This window comes from Oncorhynchus tshawytscha, linkage group LG28, assembly GCF_018296145.1.
Source record: "Oncorhynchus tshawytscha isolate Ot180627B linkage group LG28, Otsh_v2.0, whole genome shotgun sequence".
NCBI classification, from domain to species: Eukaryota; Metazoa; Chordata; class Actinopteri; order Salmoniformes; family Salmonidae; genus Oncorhynchus; species Oncorhynchus tshawytscha.
In genome coordinates, this window is record NC_056456.1 from 5,694,419 (window position 1) to 5,720,000 (window position 25,582).

A 25,582-nucleotide genomic window follows, 5' to 3' on the forward strand; every position below is an offset into this window, starting at 1 on the left:
TAGCTATGCAGGAATCCCTTGTGTCACGCCCTGACCTGAGAGATCCTTTTTATGTCTCTATTTTGGTTTGGTCAGGGCGTGAGTTGGGGTGGGCATTCTATGTTTTTCTATTTCTATGTGTTTGGTTCTCAATCAGAGGCAGCTGTCTATCGTTGTCTCTGATTGAGAACCATACTTAGGTAGCGCTTGCCAACATGGGTTTTGTGGGTAGTTGTTTTCCGTATCAGTGTTTGCACCTTACGGGACTGTTTCGGTTTCATTTATTCTCTTGTTGTTTTTGTATTTAGTGTTCAATAAATAAATATGAACACTTACCATGCTGCACCTTGGTTCTCTTCTTCCAACAGACCTTGCTGATTTAAAACTTGTGCTTAATACAGGCAAAACCAAATTATGTACATAGTGTTTTCAAACTCTCTGAAGAATATTTCAGATGAACTACATGTTCACTCATGAGATGGTTCTCCAATCAAACATTTTCCTGCATATACATTTTTATTTATATTAACCTTTATTTAACTAGGCAAGTCAGTTAAGAACAAATTCTTATTTACAATAACGGCCTGCAAAAGGGCAACGGCGGGGAGGGGGCTCGGATAAAATGTATATAGGACCTAACACTCATCACGACGAGAGACACCACAATACTACATAAAGAGAGACCTAAGACAACAACAGCATGGCAGCAACACATGAACATACAGCATGGTAGCAACACCACATGACAACAACATGGCAGAAACACATGAACATACAGCATGGTAGCAACACCACATGACAACAACATGGCAGAAACACATGAACATACAGCATGGTAGCAACACCACATGACAACAACATGGCAGCAACACATGAACATACAGCATGGTAGCAACACCACATGACAACAACATGGCAGCAACACATGAACATACAGCATGGTAGCAACACCACATGACAACATGGCAGAAACACATGAACATACAGCATGGTAGCAGCACCACATGACAACAACATGGCAGCAACACATGAACATTCAGCATGGTAGCAACATGGCAGCAACACATGAACATACAGCATGGTAGCAACACCACATGACAACCACATGGCAGCAACACATGAACATTCAGCATGGTAGCAACATGGCAGCAACACATGAACATACAGCATGGTAGCAACACCACATGACAACAACATGGCAGCAACACATGAACATACAGCATGGTAGCAACACCACATGACAACAACATTTGGATTGATATGGATTTGATGTTTAAAAAACATATAGATGAGCTGGTTAAGAAGCTAAGATTTAAAGTTGGCTTTCTCTACAGAAACAGACTGTGCCTTTCTCTAAGCAAAATATTTTAGCTGGTAAGTAACTGATTATAGTTAGTTTTTTTGTAGTTGGATTACATGTAATCAGTTACTCCCCAATCCTGGTTTAGGGTCCCATGGGAAACATGGACAAAAACTACAGATCCTACACTGTCATACTATTGGCTCTAAGAATATCACAATACCCCTCAGTTTACATTAGCACAGTGTCTTGTATGTAGGCATATGCATGGTACATGCACACTGGTAGCCTACTTAAACGCAACAAAATAGGAGATCGGTTATGTGATTGAGAAGTAGCCTATTGGCCATCTCATCATAGTAGACAGTGCATGGGCACTGACTACTCAATAAGTTATTGTAGTTAAGTAGCAAGTGAGTGCGAAGAATGCTATATTTTTAAATGTGCACATTTTTGTAATATTAAACCAATCAATGACACCTCCAATTTTGACTATTTGCTGAAATGCAATAGGATATTAATTTCATAGGCTGTATTTAAACATAAATTGTCAATACTAGTTAAATCTGATATTTTACAGTGAGAACCTATTATAATGAAGCAAAATGGCCCAAGGGGGTGTGGTGTTTGGCCAATACACCACGGATAAGGGCTGTTCTTATGTATGATGCAACGCGGAGTGTCTGGACACAGCCCTTAGCCGTGGTATATTGGCCAGTGGTGGAAAAGTACCTAATTGTCATACTTGAGTAAAAGTAAAGATACCTTAATAGAAAATTACTCAAGGAAAAGTGAAAGTCACTTAGTAAAATACTACTTGAGTAAAAGTGTTTGGTTTTAAATATGCTTAAGTAGCAAAAGAAAATGTAATTGCTAAGATATACTCAAGTATCAAAAGTAAAAGTATAATCATTTCACATTCCTTATATTAAGCAAATCAGATGGCACAATTTTCCTTATTTCCTTTTTTCCCCTTTTTTTTAAACAGATGGCCAGGGGCACACTTCAACACTCAGACATAATTTACAAACAAAGCATTTGTGTTTATTGAATCTGCCAGATAAGAGGCAGAAGGGATGACTAGGGATGTTCTCTTTCTTGATGTGTGTGACTTGGATCATTTTCCTGTCCTGCTAAGCATTTGAAATGCAACAAGTACTTTTGGGTGTCAGGGAAAATGTTAAAAGTACATTATTTTCTTCAGGAAAGTAGGAGTAAAAGTAAAAGTTGTCAAAAATAAAAATAGTAAAGAACAGATACCCCAAAACATGTATTTTTACAACACTGATATTGGCTATATATCACAAACCCACGAGGTGCCTTATTGCTATTATAAAGTGCTTACCAACATAATTAGAGCAGTAAAAATACATGTTTTGTCATTCACATGGTATATGGTCTGATATACCGTGTCTGTCAGCCAATCAGCATTCAGGGCTCAACCCACCCAGTTTATAATTGGACATAGTTCAAACTTGTTGAATGAGGAGGATGAACGTTCTGTATATTTTTGAGACTTTATTTTTCGACAGTTAATCTCGCGTGATTTCGGTGCTCCGTTAACACGGCGCAGTAGAAGATTGTTGTCCGCCATCACTGCAAGAGAAGCTAGGCAAAATTTGAGAGAAGTGTGACAACAACAGCGCAGAGAGACGGACCCAAACCCAAGGGGAAGGTCGAGGGAGATCTTTACCACTTTGCATTTGAAGGCCTCCCTGTTGCAGCCTAAAATAGTATTTCATGTTAACTTAGAGACGACGGACGTACTAACTAATCATGTCCAACCTCAAAGGCGGCGTCAAGAAAGACACCAAGATGAGGATAAGAGCCTTTCCTGTAAGTAACGTTATTGGCCGGGTACGCTGAGACGCGACTACCGGGGTTGTCACTTGCTAGCTGTTTGATGCTATAGATAGGCCAGACTAACTGAGCAAATGCGTTTCACTGTCAGCTAACAACTAGCTAAACGTACTATTTCGTTGATTAATAATCGCCCGTTGGCTTGCTAGCTAGCCTGATAAGCATTGAGTCGATCGAGTTATGTTAGCTATTTGTGCGAACTGGAAAATATCCATTAACTAGCTACTAGTTTACGTTAACGTGCAGTGATGCTGACAAACCTGTCAGCCAGCTAGCTAACTTAACTAGTTCTCCGATTAACGTAGCTAACTGGCTACCTACATGGCTAGCTGGCTAACTAACCTACAGTATGTCAACTATTTAACGGTACCTAGCAAACAAGTTGCCAGGTTAACCATACATAACTTGGATACATACATAGCTAGCTAGCTAGCCTACCAAGTTCGCCAGTCTTAGTCACCAGCTAACTCGAGAAATGTCACTTAAATGTAGCTAGCGAAGGTTGTTTTGATTATCATTCAGCCTGAGCTAACGTTAGTTGTTAAGCTAGTTAGCCAGCTTGCGATGATAGATATGGTGCATTCATGACAAGTTGGAAACTCGGAACTCCGAGTTAAAGTTAACGTACTATCCAAGAGTGAAACTCGGGCCTCATCTTTCTACAACGATTTTATAAGTCGAACATTTCCGAGTTGCCTTGAACATAGCCAGATTATCTATTATATTGACAGTGGACCCACCAATATAAAGTAGTTTTTTCCAAATTTGCTGAAATCCCACGTGCGTCCACATATCAGTGCATTCGTAGCAACCTAACCATTACAAGACATTTGACACTCGCATTGACCTCCATACAAATATTCCTCACTGTGGTCTTGTTTTGGGCGGAGTAAATCTTCTCCTCTTCCTCACGCAATAAGGAATTCCCTCGACCACGCCCACAAATTGGGGAAAACGCATTCTTTCCCATTGACCCCCAGTGTAAAAGAGCCAACTGAGTTGTAGTTTAAAAATAAATACAAAATAACAAAACATGCAGAAAAGCTGCTGTGTTCAATGTACATATAACCGGGTCAAAAATCAAGACCTATGGTTCGCAATGCTCCCACATAGGGACATGGAGCCTGCGAGAAGAGTCCTTTGGCTTCAAGCTTTCGAAATGGGAAATGACGTAAATCGGTGTAGAAGTAGGCTACACGTAACTGTGTGTGTGGGAAAGCATTTTAATCACAAGTAAGACATTTAACTTGTTTAGTATAGTCTGTTTGTAACTCCACTCACCAGTAGTAGTTGTATAGTGTGCTTGTGTTGTGGTGCTTGGCTAGCTAGCACTCACTCGTGGCTGCTAGCAGCGTCATAAAAAGGGGCAGCGCCACAATATTAGGTTTTTCTAAGTAGTTTGAACACTCCGGATCCGGCAATACTGAAAAGTAATCTTTAGACATGTACTTTGCTTTAAAAAATGGTAGACTTCTAGGACACCCATGTGCAAATCTTGACTGTTCCCTAGCTGTGCAGCTAGCTAACTACCCAGCCGAAAAAGACTAAAGGTAGCAGACAATTCCACGATTTATGATGGAGTTGAGCGGTGACTAGTGTGGGCGGACTGGAGCTCCGACGTCACATAAAATCCAGTATAAAAACTTGACGTAGCCGCTGCTGTCCGCGCACACTAATCACCACTCAACTCCATCGGAAATCGTTGCGTTTAGTCAGCAACAGAAATGTAAAGTATTTTACTTGACTTGCTAGGTAGCTGCCACTAATCTGTTGTCTGTCAGAACCAATTCTTTATCTTGGCCTACTTTGAAACGGTTTATTAACGTTAGCTAATCGAGGAGCACAGCTAAATACAAATGTTAGTTAACATAGTGGTTTGGTTATTTTTTGTCAACAGCTTTTGTTGATCAAGACACGCATTGCACAACGTTGCTTACGGAGTGGAGTTTGGTTCTCTTACTGAGTACTATTATTTGGTGATCAAATAGTATTTTCCCTTTGCCCATTTGTCAAAGTTTCTTAGATGTTTTTTGGAGGTGACTATTTATAGATATTTAAAAATAGGCCTGCTATGTTGCAGAACTAGGTAAACATGGAGAGCTATATGCTGTAGTAGGCATTTTTTTTCTTGAGAGGAGTCTCACATTGTTGGATGCCAGAATTTGGCAGCATATGTGAAGGAATGACATTGCAGTCAGGGCCCTGGGTTTAGCCAGAAGTGTACTCCATCTCAGTCCCTGAATTCTGCTCTCTGTCTTTTATCTCGCTCCTTCACACAGTGTTACACTCTGACAGCTTGAATGCTGCAGGAATAACTGCGGCATCTGTGACCACCAGGGTTGCAAAATTCCGGGAACTTTCAATACATTCCTTGGTTTTCTGGAAATCCTGGTTGGAGGATTCCCGGAAAAAGCAGGAAATCCGGATCAATGCAACCAGGATTTATAGAAAACCAGGGAATTTATTGAAAGTTCCTGGAATTTTGCAACCTTAGTGATCACACACTGTCTGTGTGTACCTGGACATGTAGCCAGGGTATGGGATATGCAGTTTTATGCAGCTATGGGATATGCAGCTAGCCTGGCTAACGCGAGCCACGTGACTTGAAGCGCGGGGAGAGCTGTGACCACACTCGACCACAACATCAGAGCCATTACAGACTCTGAAGTTCAGAGGACTTGAAGCCATCTCTTGGTAGACCAACAATGAAGTCAAAGTTACAACCTCCAGCGCTAGCCTCTAGGTGTATGGTTGTGGCTGGAGTTCCTCTGCACCTACCTAGCTATTAAATGACAAGACACTTTTCCCGAACACATTCTCTCCTGAATTAATGTGTTTATTTGGGCAGGCTAGCATCACAACTCCACTGCTTTGTTGTGTGATGGACCATTTCTGTATTAATAATGTCATCGCTTATTATCATTTTCATGTAGGCTAATGCAGATATTTAACTTCCTGTTGTGCACATTCTGCTATTGATCATTTCCAATACAAAAAAATGCCTAGGCTTACATCAAGCTATTTGTATCTAACTTCTGTTGTACTGTCACAACACAAAATGCCTAATACCAATGTTTTGACCACAATTAGCCTAGTCACTTGATGTTCTATTGCATAAACCTTTAATTTCTTTCACTTTCTCTACCAATGAGCAACACAGACATCCCTAATTGGCGAATGGCATTGTTTGTGTTAAATGTGTTCAGACAAAGTTTGCTCCAACTGCCACAATTAAGTCACTGTGAAGCCAAAATGGGCTGTTTTTTTTCCCCCTGTTATTGCCACTCAGTCAAGTTTTAAGCGCAGGTCCATCTTGTGGGTGATTTGTTATTCACAGCCTTCAACACCTTTTTATGAAACAATTGACTAAGATTTCATCTGAGCAGATTTGCAGCACGAGGAAACGACACCTTTGTAAGAATGAACGGACACACGTGAAAAGGATTGAACTTTTCTGTTATAATTTTCTCTTCGCCATTGTGTCCTACTGCCATCTTTCCCCTAGATGACAATGGATGAGAAGTATGTCAACAACATCTGGGACCTTCTGAAGAACGCCATCCAGGAGATCCAGAGGAAGAACAACAGCGGGCTGAGCTTCGAGGAGCTCTACAGGAACGCCTACACAATGGTGCTGCACAAACACGGCGAGAAGCTCTACACAGGCCTGCGTGAGGTCGTCACCGAGCACCTCGTCAACAAAGTAAAGGACTACACTTCCCACAATGCACTACTGTATTTATCTTATCGAAAAGCATTTCCCATAATAAACTATGAAAGTGTATTATGAAAGTGACCTCCGCCTTGTAGCTTACCAAGTTTTCTCATTATTTTTGAATGGTTTTCAAGTGCGAAAACGTACGAGAAAGAGAACACAATTGAAGATCTTCATGAATGGCATCTGGTGGAAGTAAATTAAACAGACATTAGATCAGTGTCTATGGGCAACTTCAACATAATCTCAGCAAAGATATAGCTTCTGTCGTTATCAATACTTATGTCTTTCCACAGGTACGAGAAGATGTCCTCAACTCATTAAACAATAACTTCCTGCAGACATTAAATCAAGCTTGGAATGATCACCAGACGGCAATGGTCATGATCCGAGACATCCTCATGTACATGGTAGGTGGCCTGCTTTCTGTCTTATCGTATGGTTATTTCACCATGAAAGATCAACCATTTTGTTGTGAGACTGAATTGGAGTGCCCTAGCAACCCTGCCAAGAAGGAAAACCATGGTCTGTATTAGCGGGGACATGCTGGAAAATATGCATGATTTGAATGAATCTGCAGAATTCCTGAATTCTAGTCCTGAATGATTCCGAAGATGTTAAAAACCTCAGATAGGCCTAATCTGTACTATTGATTTTCTAGAAAGCTGTCTAGAGTATTTCCTTGAAGTGTAAATAATTTCTTCCTCTTATGATGGCATAACCCTGGCAGGCTCCCCTCACCTCTACATCTCATGGCTGGTCGGTGGCCAGGCACCGGGCAGGCTCAGCCTTCTAGTAGCTGTTTGCTCTGGGCAGAACAAAGAGCTACTATTGTTTTATCTATCCATTTTGAGAACTCTGCTTGATTTACTGTAGCAGTAAGGCCTTGTGTGAGGGTGTGTGTTTACTGTGAGAGCGCATGCTCCTTGGAGGTGGGGGGCATTTGAGAGTGCAGAGTTCTCTAAGGGGATTCTTTTGTTTCTCTTCCTCTCACTCAGAACTGAGGTTTCAGGCATATTTCTTCTATTTCTCTCATGTATTACAGGCAGAGTATAGATTTGCATTGGTTAGTGTGACCAAACTGACCTGCCTATCCAGTATCATATATGGCTTTTCAAAGCAGAAAACAAGAGATTCTTCTGATTCCTTCATCTCTTCCCCCTGTCTGAACTTTTAATTTGCGTAAAGTAAGCTCTGGCTAACTGCAAATAACTTTCTCCTTGGAGGACAATGAAATAGTCAAATGTGTTCCATTCTAACTTATCTCCGTGTTATACTCCAGGACCGTGTGTACGTGCAGCAGAACAATGTGGAGAATGTGTACAACCTGGGCCTGATCATCTTCAGAGACCAGGTGGTGCGCTACGGCTGCATCCGAGACCACCTCCGCCAGACCCTGCTGGACATGATCGCACGCGAGAGGAAGGGAGAGGTGGTGGATAGGTACGGACGCTTCCAGGGTCTAACAAAAAGACCTGGCCCTCTATTCACAAATTGTCAGAGTATGAGTGCTGATCTAGGATCAGTTTTTCCTTACAGATCATGATGAGTATGTTGGGGGGGGCTGATCCTACTCAATGCTTTGTGAATAGAAGTCCTGCCACTGTTTATCGGGTAGTGGCTATTTGGTGAGGCTTGTGTATGAAGGTCATGTGCTGGGTGACAATGGCTGGCTGTGTGATGTAAGGTTTAAGCTCTAACACTGCTCCATATTTTTCTTTGACTGTTTTATATGTAAGCCTATCATAAGGGCAGTAGCATAACCTATTCATAGAGCACTGACCTTGTTTGTATACTCTCAACTTGGGAGATACGCAGCTGAACCTAATACATGAAAACCCACACCATGAACGGTCTGGAATATGGTTTTTAATCTGTAGTTGAGTCAATGTGATCTCTTTTGAAGAATCTATGTGGTTGTGTAAGAAATCATAAAACTCCATCCTTATCAAATTAAATGTATTTATGTCACAAAGTGCTTATACAGATGGTTTTTGCTCATGTAGTTGAGTCAAGCGTTATCGCTTTAAATAAATTAAAATGTGTGTGTGTACAGGGGAGCGATCAGGAACGCCTGTCAGATGCTGATGATTCTCGGCCTGGAGGGCAGGACTGTGTACGAGGAAGACTTTGAGGCCCCCTTCTTAGAAATGTCTGCAGAATTCTTCCAGGTAGGTTGGGCAACACTTAACTGAACATTTTTTTGTGTGTTTTTTTTGTGTTATTTTGTCATTGTGATTTGACAAATCTGCTGAGATTGTTTGTTGTCATGGGTGCTAAAACAAAACAAAAACTTAACCAAGCTATTACAAAACATTAAGATTCATTAAGTCAGTGACACTTCACACTATCCTAACCCAAAATAGTGATTTTCCAACATGTAGGTGTGACATATCTTTGTTTGTGGTCATGCAAATCTTGATGGCCTAATGATGCATCCTTTTCACACTGACTACATTCTTTGCGGGCTTAGTCATTTTGATAGCCGTGGATGTGATTTCCTGCATTTCTGACATTTATCTGCCATTTTATATGGGAACTGCCCTATTCCCTAGTAAAAACAGATTTTCCTGCCCTGATCACATACCTTCTATCATCTTCCTTTCTGTCCTCCAAGAGTGGCTGAATAACCCCAACATCATGATCCTCAAACATGCTCTGCTAATCTATCCCCTCTTTAGATGGAGAGCCAGAAGTTCCTCGCGGAGAACAGTGCCAGTGTGTACATCAAGAAGGTGGAGGCCAGGATCAACGAGGAGATAGAGCGGGTGCTGCACTGCCTGGATAAATCCACAGAAGAGCCCATTGTCAAGGTGGTGGAGCGGGAGCTCATCTCCAAACACATGAAGACCATTGTGGAGATGGAGAACTCTGGCCTGGTCCACATGCTCAAGAATGGCAAGACCGAAGGTAAACAAGGAAGACATGCTTGTTTTACAGGCATCAGATGAAGACTGAATTGTGTTATAATCCTGACTAATGAGAACTACGTGTGTTGAATTATTTCTGGAGACCTGGGCCCATTTTCAAAAAGCGTCTCAATGGAGGACTTCCGATCTAGGATCAGTTTCTCCTGTCCATATTATCTTATTCATTATGATCTGAAAGGGGAAAAGTTATCCTATATCAGCATTCCTACTCTGAGACTTTGAATATGGACCCTGGGCTGAGGGGTATTCTTGATAAGATTGAGTCAGGCATGTTATCCAATGGTGTTTCACGGTACCAAAACATCATGATACCAACACTTCACTTTCATGCGCATCTCACTTGTAGCAGCTGTAATCCACCAGCTGCATCCCCTTCCAACCATCACTTACCTGCTTCTCTCAGTCCGCTCTTCCTGCGCATCTATTCCTCCATCAGTTTAAAAATATATATAATTCAGCCGTAATGGCGAGCGGGGATGCAGACCCTGATGTTATATTCGCAGAGTGTGCAAAGTCATCGCCTGGTATAAACAAGAGCACAGGCAGTCTGCTTAGGCTTTGCAATTGCAAATTTTCTGTCACGCAGCCTCTGAGTGACCGAGAGGAACATGGAGCACAGCTTCGTGACAGGCATGCTTGCAGCTTCACAGCAAAGAACACGTTTCAACCCGGAAGAAAATATATATGAATCATACTATTCCTGATTTCGCTCTGATTTGATTTAATTTCACAAAACACGTCTCGGGCCGTTTTAAACTAATCCCGGGTCGCTAATTATTGGTTTGATAACCAACAACAATGCTCAGTTATGTTATATAGCTAGCTAAAAAACTGTTAGCTTGACAGTAGGTCTAGGCAAATTTGATGAGATGTCCTTCAAAGTTAGGGTTCATATAGGCCTAATGTAAGTCTAAACTATATTTAAAAATGATATCTTTCTGTTGCGCCTTAGGCACCAAATTCTGTTTGGTGCCTAGTGTTTTTAGAGTTGAGAGGTGTGTGTGTGGGTGTGTGTGTGTGTGTGAAAGAGAAACTGCGAGGCAGTGTTTCCACTGCAGTAATTTAGCTGCAAAATCGTTGCCGCCTCGCCCACAAAAATATGGACCGTGAGAAAATATTTCTGCAGTCGCACTTTGAAGATGCTAGAAAAGTCAACATTTACTTTCTCTGCAAACAAAACAAGTAATGACTAGAATAGTATATCTATTCTAGTTTGTTGTGTGTGTGTGATTAGCGTGAGTGACATAGACATATCTGATATGGGCAGAAAGAGATTGAATTTAAGCTAACTGCACTGTCCAATTTACAGTAGCTATTACAGTGAAATAATACCATGCTGTTGTTTGAGGAGAGTGCACTGTTGTGAATTTGAAAGATCAATAACAAATAGGCACATTTGCAGAGGCAGTGTTTCCACTAAAATGCAGTAGAATAGTTCATATATTTAGCGGCTTGTTTGTTCAAAATCGTTGCCGCCTGCGCCCACAAAAATATGGACCGTGAGAAAATATTTCTGCAGTCGCACTTTGAAGATGCTAAAGAAAAGTCAACATTTACTTTCTCTGCAAACAAAACAAGTAATGACTAGAATAGTATATCTACTATTCTATATCTATATCTAATAGTATATTTACACCTTGTCTCAGATATAGGACCGACACGTCAGAACAAACTGTCATTTTTCTTTTTTTTTCTCCCCAATTCATGGTATCCAATTGTTTTAGTGGCTACTATCTTGTCTCATCGCTACAACTCCCATACGGGCTCGGGAGAGACGAAGGTTGAAAGTCATGCGTCCTCTGATACACAACCCAACCAAGCCGCACTGCTTCTTAACACAGCGTGCATCCAGCCCGGAGGCCAGTGCACCTGGCAACCTTGGTTAGCGCGCACTGCGCCCGGCCCGCCACAGGAGCCGCTGGTGCGCGATGAGACTAGGACATCCCTACCTGCCAGGCCCTCCCTAACCCAGACGACGCTAGGCCAATTGTGCGTCGCCCCACGGACCTCCCGGTCGCGGCTGGTTACGACAGAGCCTGGGCGCGAACCCAGTGTCTCTGATGGCACAGCTGGCGCTGCAATACAGCTCCCTTAACCACTGTGCCACCCGGGAGGCCTGAACAAACTGTCTTTTGATGTTTTAATTTGATTGTTCCTTGTAGTGAATCTGTTATTCAATGCATTTCTATGGGCTAATGGCACTAATGCCAAATTCAATGTTTCAGCAAATATTTTTTTAATATACAGTACCAGTTATGTTTGGACACCTTCTCATTCAGGGTAGTGGGTTTGTTGCTGTTGCCAGTCTTAATACACTCTATCAACCTGCCTGGTTTCCAGCATATTTTTTAAAAAAAATAGTGTTTTTAATGTTTAACATGATCTGGCATCTCAAACACTCTTAATAAATCAGTTGGAGATGAATAAATTCTCACTCACTCGGGCATTTACAGGTTCAGTTTAATTTGTTTCAAATGCATCTCTTGAGCTCTGCATGCTCACCTGACAAATGAACGCTGTAACCGTGGCAAAGCCAGACACTGAGTTAGACAGACAGACGGTGCATATTTGACAGTGCTTAAACAATGTATCTTTGCAATTTTGAGTGTAGATCTGTATATTTATGAAGTTCCTTCATAACCCATCTATTCTTTCTTCCTTTCCCTCGCTCTCTCCACTTCAAGACCTGGGCTGCATGTACAAGCTGTTTAGCCGTGTGCCTAACGGCCTGAAGACTATGTGTGAGTGTATGAGCTCCTACCTGAGGGAGCAGGGCAAGGCTCTGGTGTCGGAGGAGGGAGAGGGCAAGAACCCTGTCGACTACATCCAGGTACGCTGGGCCTAATCTCAAAAATCAAAGATTGTCAAATTCAAAACATACCCATAACAAATCAGGGTACTGAGTATTTCCTGACCAGGAAAAAGTCAGGACTTAAAGTCTAAAATCTAAAGCGTTTAAAATAATGAGTAACTACCCCCATAAGCATTGAAGCTAATGTTCCAGACCACTCTTTTACAGCATCCCCAAGAGTTGACACATAAACCACTGACTCTAATAGTATCTGTGTTTATGTTAGTGTGCTGTGATTTATCTTTTAAATAAAGTTGGATTTGATTCCCCCTCCTATAGGGCCTGTTGGACCTGAAGACGCGGTTCGACCGCTTCCTCCTGGAGTCGTTCAACAACGACCGGCTCTTCAAGCAGACCATCGCCGGAGACTTTGAGTACTTCCTCAACCTAAACTCCCGCTCCCCCGAATACCTCTCCCTCTTCATCGACGACAAGCTCAAGAAGGGAGTCAAAGGGGTATGTCCACTGTAGTGTTCAATCTTGTAAATTTTATGTCACTACACTTCAATGGGATCATCTCATGTGGTACCCTATTCTCCACACAGTGCTCTGGCCAGAACCACACACAGTGCACTGGCTCTGGCCAGAACCACACACAGTGCACTGGCTCTGGCCAGAACCACACACAGTGCACTGGCTCTGGCCAGAACCACACACAGTGCACTGGCTCTGGCCAGAACCACACACAGTGCACTATTTGGGTATCATGAAGTGCATCTGTTGCTGCATTAACACACATCCTTTTTGTATCAATAACATAGACATGCTTTTGTACTTTCTGAAAAAGGTAAAAAATATGCCATTTTCAAACTATTGAAGCACATATCCCAACCCTCTCTGTGTTTTGGTATGATCTCCAGCTGACAGAGCAGGAGGTGGAGTCCATCCTGGACAAGGCCATGGTTCTTTTCCGGTTCATGCAGGAGAAGGATGTGTTTGAGAGGTACTACAAACAGCACCTGGCCCGGAGGCTGCTCACTAACAAGAGTGTCTCCGACGACTCTGAGAAGAACATGATCTCTAAGCTGAAGGTGAGGAGAGGGCGAGTCAAGTCCGCTGTCAATTACATTGACATTTTTTATCCAGTGAATTTTGTATTCATGAATTAGATTTTAAAGAGAAACTGAATGCAAAAACCAACTTCTCTAGTTGAAACTGGCGTATGTGGCATCAATATTAGTCAAACATTTATTCCAGTGCCAAAATTGACTAAGAAGGGTAAGTGGGATCATTCTGGTCATAAAGTCAGCATATTCAAAAACTGAGTTTGTTAGATTTGTGTAACTAAGGGTCAGCCACTGTTTTGGGAATTTGAATTGAGACGATGTGCACATACAGTGCCTTGCGAAAGTATTCGGCCCCCTTGAACTTTGCGACCTTTTGCCACATTTCAGGCTTCAAACATAAAGATATAAAACTGTATTTTTTTGTGAAGAATCAACAACAAGTGGGACACACTCGTGAAGTGGAACGACATTTATTGGATATTTCAAACTTTTTTAACAAATCAAAAACTGAAAAATTGGGCGTGCAAAATTATTCAGCCCCTTTACTTTCAGTGCAGCAAACTCTCCAGAAGTTCAGTGAGGATCTCTGAATGATCCAATGTTGACCTAAATGACTAATGATGATAAATACAATCCACCTGTGTGTAATCAAGTCTCCGTATAAATGCACCTGCACTGTGATAGTCTCAGAGGTCTGTTAAAAGCGCAGAGAGCATCATGAAGAACAAGGAACACACCAGGCAGGTCCGAGATACTGTTGTGAAGAAGTTTAAAGCCGGATTTGAATACAAAAAGATTTCCCAAACTTTAAACATCCCAAGGAGCACTGTGCAAGCGATAATATTGAAATGGAAGGAGTATCAGACCACTGCAAATCTACCAAGACCTGGCCGTCACTCTAAACTTTCAGCTCATACAAGGAGAAGACTGATCAGAGATGCAGCCAAGAGGCCCATGATCACTCTGGATGAACTGCAGAGATCTACAGCTGAGGTGGGAGACTCTGTCCATAGGACAACAATCAGTCGTATATTGCACAAATCTGGCCTTTATGGAAGAGTGGCAAGAAGAAAGCCATTTCTTAAAGATATCCATAAAAAGTGTTGTTTAAAGTTTGCCACAAGCCACCTGGGAGACACACCAAACATGTGGAAGAAGGTGCTCTGGTCAGATGAAACCAAAATTGAACTTTTTGGCAACAATGCAAAACGTTATGTTTGGCATAAAAGCAACACAGCTCATCACCCTGAACACACCATCCCCACTGTCAAACATGGTGGTGGCAGCATCATGGTTTGGGCCTGCTTTTCTTCAGCAGGGACAGGGAAGATGGTTAAAATTGATGGGAAGATGGATGGAGCCAAATACAGGACCATTCTGGAAGAAAACCTGATGGAGTCTGCAAAAGACCTGAGACTGGGACGGAGATTTGTCTTCCAACAAGACAATGATCCAAAACATAAAGCAAAATCTACAATGGAATGGTTCAAAAATAAACATATCCAGGTGTTAGAATGGCCAAGTCAAATTCCAGACCTGAATCCAATCGAGAATCTGTGGAAAGAACTGAAAACTGCTGTTCACAAATGCTCTCCATCCAACCTCACTGAGCTCGAGCTGTTTTGCAAGGAGGAATGGGAAAAAATTTCAGTCTCTCGATGTGCAAAACTAATAGAGACATACCCCAAGCGATTTACAGCTGTAATCGCAGCAAAAGGTGGCGCTACAAAGTATTAACTTAAGGGGGCTGAATAATTTTGCACGCCCAATTTTACCGTTTTTGATTTGTTAAAAAAGTTTGAAATATCCAATAAATGTCGTTCCACTTCATGATTGTGTCCCACTTGTTGTTGATTCTTCACAAAAAAATACAGTTTTATATCTTTATGTTTGAAGCCTGAAATGTGGCAAAAGGTCGCAAAGTTCAAGGGGGCCGAATACTTTCGCAAGGCACTGTATTCCAACATTGTAAACCCATTCGTGAGCATCTTTTGTCCCGCAACATGATTCACTATGAACCACTGCCAGACAGACACTGGTAATAGTGAGAAAGTTATGAAGAACTACACGTCGCCACTCGCCAGTGACTTGATGAGCTGATTGGTCTGTGGCCTGCCTGCTCAATGTGCCTGCTAGCTACTACTAGCTAGCTTCATTGACAAACCCAGAGATGGAACCTAGCTAGCTAATGATTTTGGCACGCTTGCTGATGATGAAGTTGAGACTGATACTCAGTACACTGACTAGTTTTTTTAACTTGAATTTCTGCACCAAACACCTTAGTTAGATGTAAAATTGCCTGACTAAGACATTGCAAAAACGTCAATTTATTACAGATTTCTTGATTTATCTTAGATCAATTCTATTTTGAGGAAGTGATCGTGGCTATGTTGTTGCTACGGTGTCTCAAGAGGGACAAACACCAGTAACTGCCAGGGTACGCTATGCAAACCTAACACACCCACATCGAACCACACCCCCAAGACCCTAATCTGATTTTTCTTAATGAGCAGCAGAAAAACGTTGAATCGGTGTTCAGCCCCCCTTTAATTAATAATAAAAAGTTACATTGTTACTTTTTATTATTAATCAGGAATTTAGGATGTTCTTAAATCTTCTATCTTAGCATTAAAATGGACTTGTAGCTGTTTGACCTGATTGTCCGTATTGTGCTGATCCCATCCCTGAACCAGTATGTTGTCTCTTCTCTGTGTAGACTGAGTGTGGCTGTCAGTTCACCTCTAAACTGGAAGGGATGTTCAGAGACATGAGCATCTCCAACACCACCATGGACGAGTTCAGACAACACCTACAGTCCACGGGGGTAAGACAGTGTTGCACTACTATACCTCTCCGCTCACCTCACACACCTGATCGTACACATTTCTAAACACTCACACCTGGTAGTACACAGGCATCACTCAAAAACACACCTCACAGGTTTTAAGATATGATGCATACAATTCCTCTTCATATCATCAGCGAGACTGACATTGATATAAAAAGCGTCTGATCTTCTCCTGTTTATGTTTAATAAATGCAACCCTGGACTCCTTTTGTGGCTTGGTTTTCGTTTTCATTTTGTGACCGTGTCTGCTGTTTCCTACAGGTGTCTCTAGGGGGCGTCGACCTCACAGTAAGAGTACTCACCACTGGCTATTGGCCCACGCAGTCGGCCACGCCCAAGTGCACCATCCCCCCCTCCCCCAGACATGCCTTTGAGGTCTTTAGAAGGTAGGATTCATTCTCTTTTTGCTGTTTTTCACCTTCAATTACAACAATACAATTAATTGCATTACAGGCATCTCTTTAATGCAACTACTAGATAAACCAATTCCTTGGTTGATGAAAATAATAGTTTGTAACCAGTTATTTACCTACCCCTTCAGGTTCTACTTGGCCAAACACAGCGGCAGACAGTTGACACTCCAGCACCACATGGGCTCAGCAGACCTCAATGCCACCTTTCACGGTCTCATCAAGAAGGTAAAGGGCCCTGCCTGCCACACATGGATGGAGGGGCTAGCTTTCCTAAACTGTACAATGGCAATTCTCAACTTTTATTACCCCGTCTCACTTTCTCTTCGTCTCTCCCTTTCTACCTGCCTACCGCTTCAGGAGGATGGTTCGGAGGTAGGAGTGGGAGGAGCACAGGTGACAGGCTCGAACACCAGGAAACACATACTGCAGGTCTCAACTTTCCAGATGACCATCCTCATGCTCTTCAACAACAGAGAAAAGTCCACCTTCGAGGTAAGAGCCAGACACTTGTATAGGCTTGTCAGTCTCAATCACAGAAATCAGATAAATGCAATCTTCTATTTCTTCTCCCATTCATCCTCCTCTCCCATGTATTATTTTACTCCACTCTGCTTCCCTTTTTATTTCTCATCCTTCCCCTCTCTCTTTTCTACTCCCTCCCGTCCCCACTATAGGAGATCCAGCAGGAGACGGACATCCCGGAGAGGGAGCTGGTGCGAGCGCTGCAGTCGCTGGCCTGTGGGAAGCCAACCCAGCGCGTCCTCACCAAGGAGCCCAAGTCCAAGGAGATCGAGAACGGCCACGTGTTTACAGTCAACGATCAGTTTACCTCCAAGCTGCACAGAGTCAAAATACAGACAGGTGTGTAGTATGGGCCTTAGATGTTGATCTATATTCTGTCTGTTATTCTAATGAGATTTAATTGATTAAACTGAAAACTACCCGGCCGTATCACATTGGTCTCCCACTCTGGTTTGGGGAGCTAAAGGCTTTTGTGGCCACAGTTAGGGTCAACTTCTTAGCTATTCCTCATTTAACCTCCAGGCATGTTGACCTTTGACTTTGCCCTGATGACCTGTACTGAACATTTCTTTCCCTCCCTCCCTCCCTCCCTCCAGTCGCTGCTAAGCAGGGGGAGTCTGACCCTGAGAGAAAAGAGACGCGGCAGAAGGTAGATGACGACAGGAAGCACGAAATTGAAGCAGCCATCGTCCGCATCATGAAGTCCAGGAAGAAGATGCAGCATAACGTCCTGGTAGCAGAGGTGGGTGTGGCCTTGACGTCTTTGTAGCGGTGGTGGGCGTGGCCTTTTGGTCCTGGTATCGGAGGTGGGCGTGGTGATTTTTATTTTGATCCACATTAGCTGAAAAAGCAGCAGCTATTCTTCCTGGGGTCCTCACAAAACATGACAAAATACAGAACACTAATAGACATGATCAGCAACACAAATGTTAAACTAAGAACAAAGGTCTTAACATTTTGGTAGCAAAGGTGGGTGTGGTCTTAACTTCCTGGGCTAAAAAAAACTAGCTCAATGGAGAATACACATTAAATGTTTAGTCCCGGATTAAGCCTAATCTGTTTTGGGAAAACTGCCCGCAGAGAACTCTGCCTTTAGCTTTACTTCTCTTGACTCTGAGCCAGGTGTGGAAGAGCCACGTTTTTTATTCAAATCTGGATGATTAGACTTAATTTCTCATTTCATTTTTATGAACGTGGAATTTGCATCCTTGAGTATTTACTTTGAGGTGATTATTTTTAACATTGAACACGAGTACCAACTAATCATGTTATGATTCCTCAGAAGTTTGTGCTGAAATGTCCTATCTTTTGAACCAGAGAAATGTCTAATGGTGCTGTTGTACTTCTTCTCTCCCCAGGTAACCCAGCAGCTGCGGGCCCGGTTCCTCCCCAGCCCCGTGGTCATTAAGAAGCGCATTGAAGGACTTATAGAGAGAGAATACTTGGCACGGACGCCCGAGGACCGCAAGGTCTACACCTACGTTGCATAAGTGGAGGAGAGGAGCATTGTGGATGAGGAGAGATGGAGGGGTGTTTTTTTGGACTGTTGTTCGCATGGACTGGGAAGTTCCTTTTAAAAGAAATGCTGGGAAGCTGACTCCTCCCTTTACTAAAAATTTAAAGTAAATGGCAAAAAAAGTACAAACAAAATCCATGAAGCCTTGTAGATTTTAAAAATCAGGCCCACTACTCTTCTTACTCCCTGTGAGAACTTCAACATGTATGGATTCCAGCTTCAGGCTTTTCACTGTTTTACCCTTGTAGAGATCAACCTTAAAGAATCCCTTGGGAAAGATGTGAATGCACCACATTATTTTTGTTTTCAATACTGTATAAAAATGAAATATTAAACAAAATGGCAAATGTGGATTGCTACAAAAATAAATAAAAATATTCAATATTGAGGCTTTATTACCCACTTTGAAACATGGTAATTTTAGCCTGATCCTTCAGGCTAGCTACAAAATTGTTGAATTCTTAAGCGTGTGTCCTGAAAGATTCAGACAGATACATAATCTGGGTTCAAGTCCTTTAATAACATTGATGACAGGTTAGGGATATTTAAGTCAAATGAGAAACCATGAATACTATAATTTATAACTTTTGAACTGTAACGTCAGAATGAGCTACCTACCTCTAGGTCTGTGGTGTCACATACTGAACCTTAACTATAGTACTTTTCACTAAGGGTCGATGTCCATTGACATCAATGCACTACAAGTGGAAGTTAGGATTCCTAAGAGCTGAATCAATTATAATTGGTTAGGTAAGAGTTTATCAAGTGGTTGTTTGGTTACATTGGGGTTGCAGCTTGAGACTGGATATGTATGCTTTTGGTGCTGGTGGGTCACAAGACCTTTCAATAAGTTGGGTCAAAACTGTGTTGCGTGTCAGCGCGAGGCTGCTTTGCAGCCTGGGCCAAGATCTCCAGCTGGGTCATGAAGGACCGGACCTCTTCGGGGGAACTGTGGGTCCAGGCCAGGGGCAGGTGGGCCGGGACCGCCCGCCGATCTGAGAAATCACACCCAGCCCATTAGTGTTGGCAGTAAGTGTTAGTGTACATTGGCATTTTCTGCTCAGCCCTAGTTGATTAAATGAAGTAAACACAAGTCAATTTAATGAAACATTTTAGGGGATCCCCGCCCCACTGGTACTAAAACACACTGGTGCCCACCTTGGAAGAACTTTCCGCTGCGTGTTCTGCCAGCAGCACGGGTCAGTGCCAGCCACACCACAGTGTCAGCTCCCTGCTCTGCACTACGCAGCCTTTCCCCCATCATCTGGTGGAACTGAGGCATAGATGTAGAAACCGCTGGGGGGAGGAGAGATGACATCTGACTGCACCAAATAATTATCAATCTTATATTTACAATCAATATTTGCAATTTACAGCACATTACTTAATCTGTATAAAAGTATCTTCAATCAGTGTCTACACATTATTTTGTCTGATTTCTATCTATCCCCCTGACCTCCCCATGGTACCTGGTCTGGTCTCGATGGTACCTGGTCTGTCCCCCCCTGTCTCCCGATGGTACCTGGTCTGTCTATCCCTGTCTCCCCGTGGTCTATCTATCCTATGCCTCCCCATGGTACCTGGTGTGTCGGCCCATCCAGGGTGCATGACGGAGAAGTGGATGGCTGGGTGGTGTTTGGCCCATTGTTCTGTCAGCACCACCTGCTGTCTCTACAGGGGACAACAATATAATGTGCTATTTAGCAGACACTTTTATCCAAAGCGATTTACAGTCATGCATGCGTACATGTTTCATATGGGTGGCCCCGGGAATCAAACCCATAATCCTGGCGTTGCAAGAGCTATTCTTTACTTACTGAGCCAAACAGTTGGTAGAGCAGCACACTGACACTCACTAAAGAGATATCACACAGGTCTCTAACATATACAGTGGGGCAAAAAAGTATTTAGTCAGCCACCAATTGTGCAAGTTCTCCCACTTAAAAAGATGAGGCCTGTAATTTTCATCGTAGGTACACTTCAACTATGACAGACAAAATGAGAAAAAAAATCCAGAAAAATCACATTGTAGGATTTTTAATGAATTTATTTGCAAATGGTGGAAAATAAGTATTTGGTCAATAACAAAAGTCTATCTCAATACTTTGTCGTTGCCAACAAAGGGTATATAACAGAGGTCAAACGTTTTCTGTAAGTCTTCAAGGTTTTCACACTGTTGCTGGTATTTTGGCCCATTCCTCCATGCAGATCTCCTCTAGAGCAGTGATGTTTTGGGGCTGTTGCTGGGCAACACGGACTTTCAACTCCCTCCAAAGATGTTCTATGGGGTTGAGATCTGGAAACTGGCTAGGCCACTCCAGGACCTTAATGCTTCTTACAAAGCCACTCCTTCGTTGCCCGGGCGGTGTGTTTGGGATCATTGTCATGCTGAAAGACCCAGCCACGTTTTATCTTCAATGCCCTTGCTGATGGAAGGAGGTTTTCACTCAAAATCTCACGATACATGGCCCCATTCATTCTTTCCTTTACACCGATCAGACGTCCTGGTCCCTTTGCAGAAAAACAGCCCCAAAGCATGATGTTTCCACCCCCATGCTTCACAGTAGGTATGGTGTTCTTTGGATGCAACTCAGCATTCTTTGTCCTCCAAACACGACGAGTTGAGTTTTTACCAAAAAGTTATATTTTGGTTTCATCTGACCATATGACATTCTCCCAATCTTCTTCTGGATCATCCAAATGCTCTCTAGCAAACAGCAGATGGGCCTGGACATGTACTGGCTTAAGCAGGGGGACATGTCTGGCACTGCAGGATTTGAGTCCCTGGCGGCGTAGTTTGTTACTGATGGTAGGCTTTGTTACTTTGGTCCCAGCTCTCTGCAGGTCATTCACTAGGCCCCCCGTGTGGTTCTGGGATTTTTGCTCACCGTTCTTGTGATCATTTTGACCCCACGGGGTGAGATCTTGCGTGGAGCCCCAGATCGAGGGAGATTGTCAGTGGTCTTATATGTCTTCCATTTCCTAATAATTGGTCCCACAGTTGATTTCTTCAAACCAAGCTGCTTACCTATTGCAGATTCAGTCTTCCCAGCCTGGTGCAGGTCTACAATTTTGTTTCTGGTGTCCTTTGACAGCTCTTTTGTCTTGGCCATAGTGGAGTTTGGAGTGTGACTGTTTGAGGTTGTGGACAGGTGTCTTTTAAACTGATAACAAGTTCAAACAGGTGCCATTAATACAGGTAACAAGTGGAGGACAGAGGAGCCTCTTAAAGAAGAAGTTACAGGTCTGTGAGAGCCAGAAATCTTGCTTGTTTGTAGGTGACCAAATATTTATTTTCCACCATAATTTGCAAATAAATTCATTAAAAATCCTACAATGTGATTTTCTGGATTTTTTTCTCTCATTTTGTCTGTTATAATTGAAGTGTGTCTATGATTAAAATTACAGGCCTCTCTCATCTTTTTAAGTGGGAGAACTTGCACAATTGGTGGCTGACTAAATACTTTTTTGCCCCACTGTACATGCAATACAATCTTAATGCGTGCTGTACAACATTACACAGCCATGCAACCCCAGGCAAGGTGTCCTACCACAGTGGAGGCAGCTGAGGGGAGGACGGCTCACCATAATGGCTGAAACGGAGAAAATGGAATGGCAACAAAGACATGGAAACCATATGTTTGATACCATTCCACTAATTCCGCTCCAGCCATTACCACGAGTCCGTCCTCCCCAATTAAGTTCGCACCAACCTCCTGTGCCCTACCATCATTGGAACCCTGTTCTCCTCTCCTACCTTATTCTGTGCGTAGACCATGGTGCCTTCAAAGGAACCTTTTGCAGACTGGAGGTCATCAGGTTGGAGTTTCTGGACCAGCATGCCCCCTGATGTTACTGTTATCTGGGAGGACAGGGGGTGGGAATGGGGTGAGAGGGGGGTCATCACTAGATGGCAATGCCAGAATGGGCAAAAGAGACAATGTTGCAGGATATTGGCCAATATTGACAGATATTTATTTTTATGGTAGAAACTCCCACGGCGTACCCCCACGCAATATCCAGACCATTGGTTTGGTTGTAAATTAAGATTATCTATCCATCCTAGTGTGCCTATACCCACCACCCTCGGATCCCTGCTCTTCTGAAGTAGTGGAATGAGGCTCTGGGTGAGAAGATACACTCCTAAATGCAAGGGAGGAGAGGAGGAAAAAGATTATTATACCTATACAACTCATTGATCATGCTGTATAGACAGTAAGTCTTACCCAGTGTGTTGGTGGCAAAGTTCTTCTCCAGACCATCATCGTTCACTTCTCTCTTGTTCACCATACACCCAGCATTATTAATCTGAACCAACACAGAGAAACAGCGTAACCCACTCAATAATAACTCCTTAGTCAATATTCACAACACACTCAATGCTCCATAATGGAGTTTAGCAAAAAGCTATTAAAAAGTGGAAAAAGTCTGTGGTGCCTACCAACACATTGAGGGAGGGGTATTGCATCTTAAAGGATTCAGCAAACTCCCACACCTTGTGTGTCTCGGACATATCCAGATGGTGAACGTATACTTCCTGGAGTGAAAAGTAATACAATAAACCATTGCGGTATGGCCAGATGTTGTTCATTATAGTGTATATAGCTGAGTTTGACACAAACACATGCACATCAGTGGCGTATCCAGAAATCTGATTAGACACCCGTAGCCACACCAGAAATTCTGAGATCTGATAGGTCGTCTCTGAATGTATTAACAATTTTGACCAAGACGTGCACTGAAAGCAAAACCGCTGTGGCGCTGTTTCAGGCAAACGAAACAGCGCCCCTCTGTCTTAGAGGACAAATTCTTATTTACAATGACGGCCAGTGTTGGCCGACGCTGAGCCAGTTGTGTGCCGCCTTATGGGACTCCCAATCACGGCCGGTTGTGATACGTCCTTGATTCGAACCAGGCTGTCTAGTGACACCTCTAACACTGAGATGCAGTGCCTTAGACCACTGCGCCACTCAGGAGCCCTAATTTAATGTGTTGAACAATCATAATTGTATTTTTTTAAATTCCACCTTGCATCAATTAAGGTTCAAAATGTTATCGCCCCCGAAACTGGGTCTGTGCCCCACCTTGGCCACCCCATTTAAAATATTTTGGACATGCCAATGATGCGCACCAACACGTCAAGCTTACCGTGTTTCCTGTCTCCCTGACAATATCTTCTTTGGCCTTCTCAGCTCTCTCCTTGTTCCTGCATAACATGTGGACTGTACCACCTGGCAAACCAAAGAGGGAATGTTGGTAAAACAGAATCATGATTCTTCTGTATGACAGACACCATTACACAGTGCAAGCGTGGTGGAGTTGCCTTCCTGACCAATCTCTGGTTTCGTACCTTTCTTAGCTATAGCCGTGGCAGTGGCTTTCCCTATGCCACTGTTAGCTCCTGTTATTATGAAGGACCTTCCTACCACAGCCACATCCAGCTCCTTGGCCACAAAGTGTTTAGCTGCTTGCTCATAGCCACTCCTGTTGGGAAACACAACACACCAATCAATCAATTAATGAACCAATCAGTCTAATGCAACAATCCCATCACATTGTATGTTGAACTAGACATACCTTTTCTTTGCAATGACATAAAAACCCAAAGAGCAAGTTTGAAGTCAGGATTCTTCCGTCAGCTCTTATAAAAACTAATCAGCTGTTGGGGTGACTGAAGGAGAAGGCGACCTCAAATGACAAGACACTTCATCTGTCAAAGGGACTATTGTAATGCGAGTGAAAAGAGGGATTGTGTGTGTGGCTGGTAGTGCCATACAGTGATCTACATTTGCATATAGCCTACTGTAACAGTAAGCGTAATATCCTTGCAGATGATGATCAAATAGACAAATAGTTATAGTTAATAGTTATTATAAACCAGGAGCAGCATAGAATACTCTGAGACATGGGTACTTGCAAACAGTGTCTCTACCAACTACCTCCTCAAATACCCACAAAAAAGTCCACCTTCAAAAAACAACAACTTTCTCATATCCCTAAAAAAGTCAAATGCAACAGATTTATGTCGTTTTGCAATTCACTGACCTTGTGTATTCGTGAATTCCTTTGAGAAACCAGACGATATTGCGGTAGAAAGACATTGCTTTTCATGATCAAGTGCTCTCTCCTCCGAAGCCCGTTGAGTTGTGGCCGGTTTACCAAGCCCACTGTAGCATGGACTGTGACAGACAAGCGTCACGTGTGCCTACAAGTTCATTTCAGAGTATAGTGTTGCCCTCTCTAGTCTTTTCTGAGAACAACAACTGCACCAGCCTATAAAACACTTTGTCAGATGACACAATCGTTGGTTGATTATTTTGTCTACTTTTGTAAAAGGGATAGGCCTACGTCTACTCTGCACATGTTCAGTACTAACACAAAACAAAAAGCTAAACTGCATACTAACCTCAGTAGCCACACTGGCAATGTCATTTTACCACTTTTAATTGAGCACATTTTTGCATCCGTAGGCTACAAGCCTAATACGGTAGTCACCTCATATATGATCAAAGGCGCGGTAGGACTTCCGAACAGGTGTAACGCTGTCAACCAATCCAGAGGCAGATAATTGGTGAGGTGGCCTCCACCGGTCTAGTCCTGCGGGCAACGTTCAGGACAGAGCAGTTCTCCTGGTTTTCTTT

General features: G+C 42.8%; 2 protein-coding genes across 5 annotated transcripts; one reads left to right on the forward strand and one right to left on the reverse strand.

The window, feature by feature from the left end:
• The first annotated feature begins 2,785 nt into the window (after nucleotides 1-2,785).
• On the forward strand, nucleotides 2,786-19,329 carry LOC112226552 (cullin-3). 2 transcript variants are annotated; one of them, XM_024390943.2, is made up of 16 exons: nucleotides 2,786-3,115; nucleotides 6,645-6,842; nucleotides 7,151-7,264; nucleotides 8,137-8,297; nucleotides 8,911-9,025; nucleotides 9,536-9,764; nucleotides 12,469-12,614; nucleotides 12,915-13,091; nucleotides 13,496-13,666; nucleotides 16,359-16,466; nucleotides 16,752-16,876; nucleotides 17,032-17,128; nucleotides 17,261-17,395; nucleotides 17,578-17,764; nucleotides 18,022-18,167; nucleotides 18,784-19,329. In XM_024390943.2, exons 1-16 carry the CDS (start codon nucleotides 3,056-3,058, stop codon nucleotides 18,913-18,915), a joined length of 2,301 nt encoding a protein of 766 aa, XP_024246711.1. In that variant the 5' UTR covers nucleotides 2,786-3,055; the 3' UTR covers nucleotides 18,916-19,329. The 2 variants fall into 2 exon arrangements, with proteins under 2 accessions (XP_024246711.1, XP_024246712.1); XM_024390944.2 differs by lacking the exon at nucleotides 2,786-3,115 and adding an exon at nucleotides 4,848-4,865.
• Nucleotides 19,330-19,440: 111 nt separating this feature from the next.
• On the reverse strand, nucleotides 19,441-25,574 carry LOC112226553 (dehydrogenase/reductase SDR family member 12). Of its 3 annotated transcripts, none has more exons than XM_024390946.2 (11): nucleotides 25,437-25,574; nucleotides 24,987-25,120; nucleotides 24,292-24,425; nucleotides 24,090-24,172; nucleotides 23,383-23,478; nucleotides 23,168-23,249; nucleotides 23,023-23,084; nucleotides 22,699-22,803; nucleotides 20,522-20,612; nucleotides 20,100-20,237; nucleotides 19,441-19,936 (listed from the first exon to the last, which is right to left on the reverse strand). In XM_024390946.2, exons 2-11 carry the CDS (start codon nucleotides 25,040-25,042, stop codon nucleotides 19,785-19,787), a joined length of 999 nt encoding a protein of 332 aa, XP_024246714.1. In that variant the 5' UTR covers nucleotides 25,043-25,120; nucleotides 25,437-25,574; the 3' UTR covers nucleotides 19,441-19,784. The 3 variants fall into 3 exon arrangements, with proteins under 3 accessions (XP_024246714.1, XP_024246713.1, XP_042163657.1); XM_024390945.2 differs by having other exon boundaries at nucleotides 24,987-25,146; nucleotides 25,437-25,572; XM_042307723.1 differs by lacking the exon at nucleotides 25,437-25,574 and having other exon boundaries at nucleotides 24,987-25,265.
• Nucleotides 25,575-25,582: the final 8 nt, after the last annotated feature.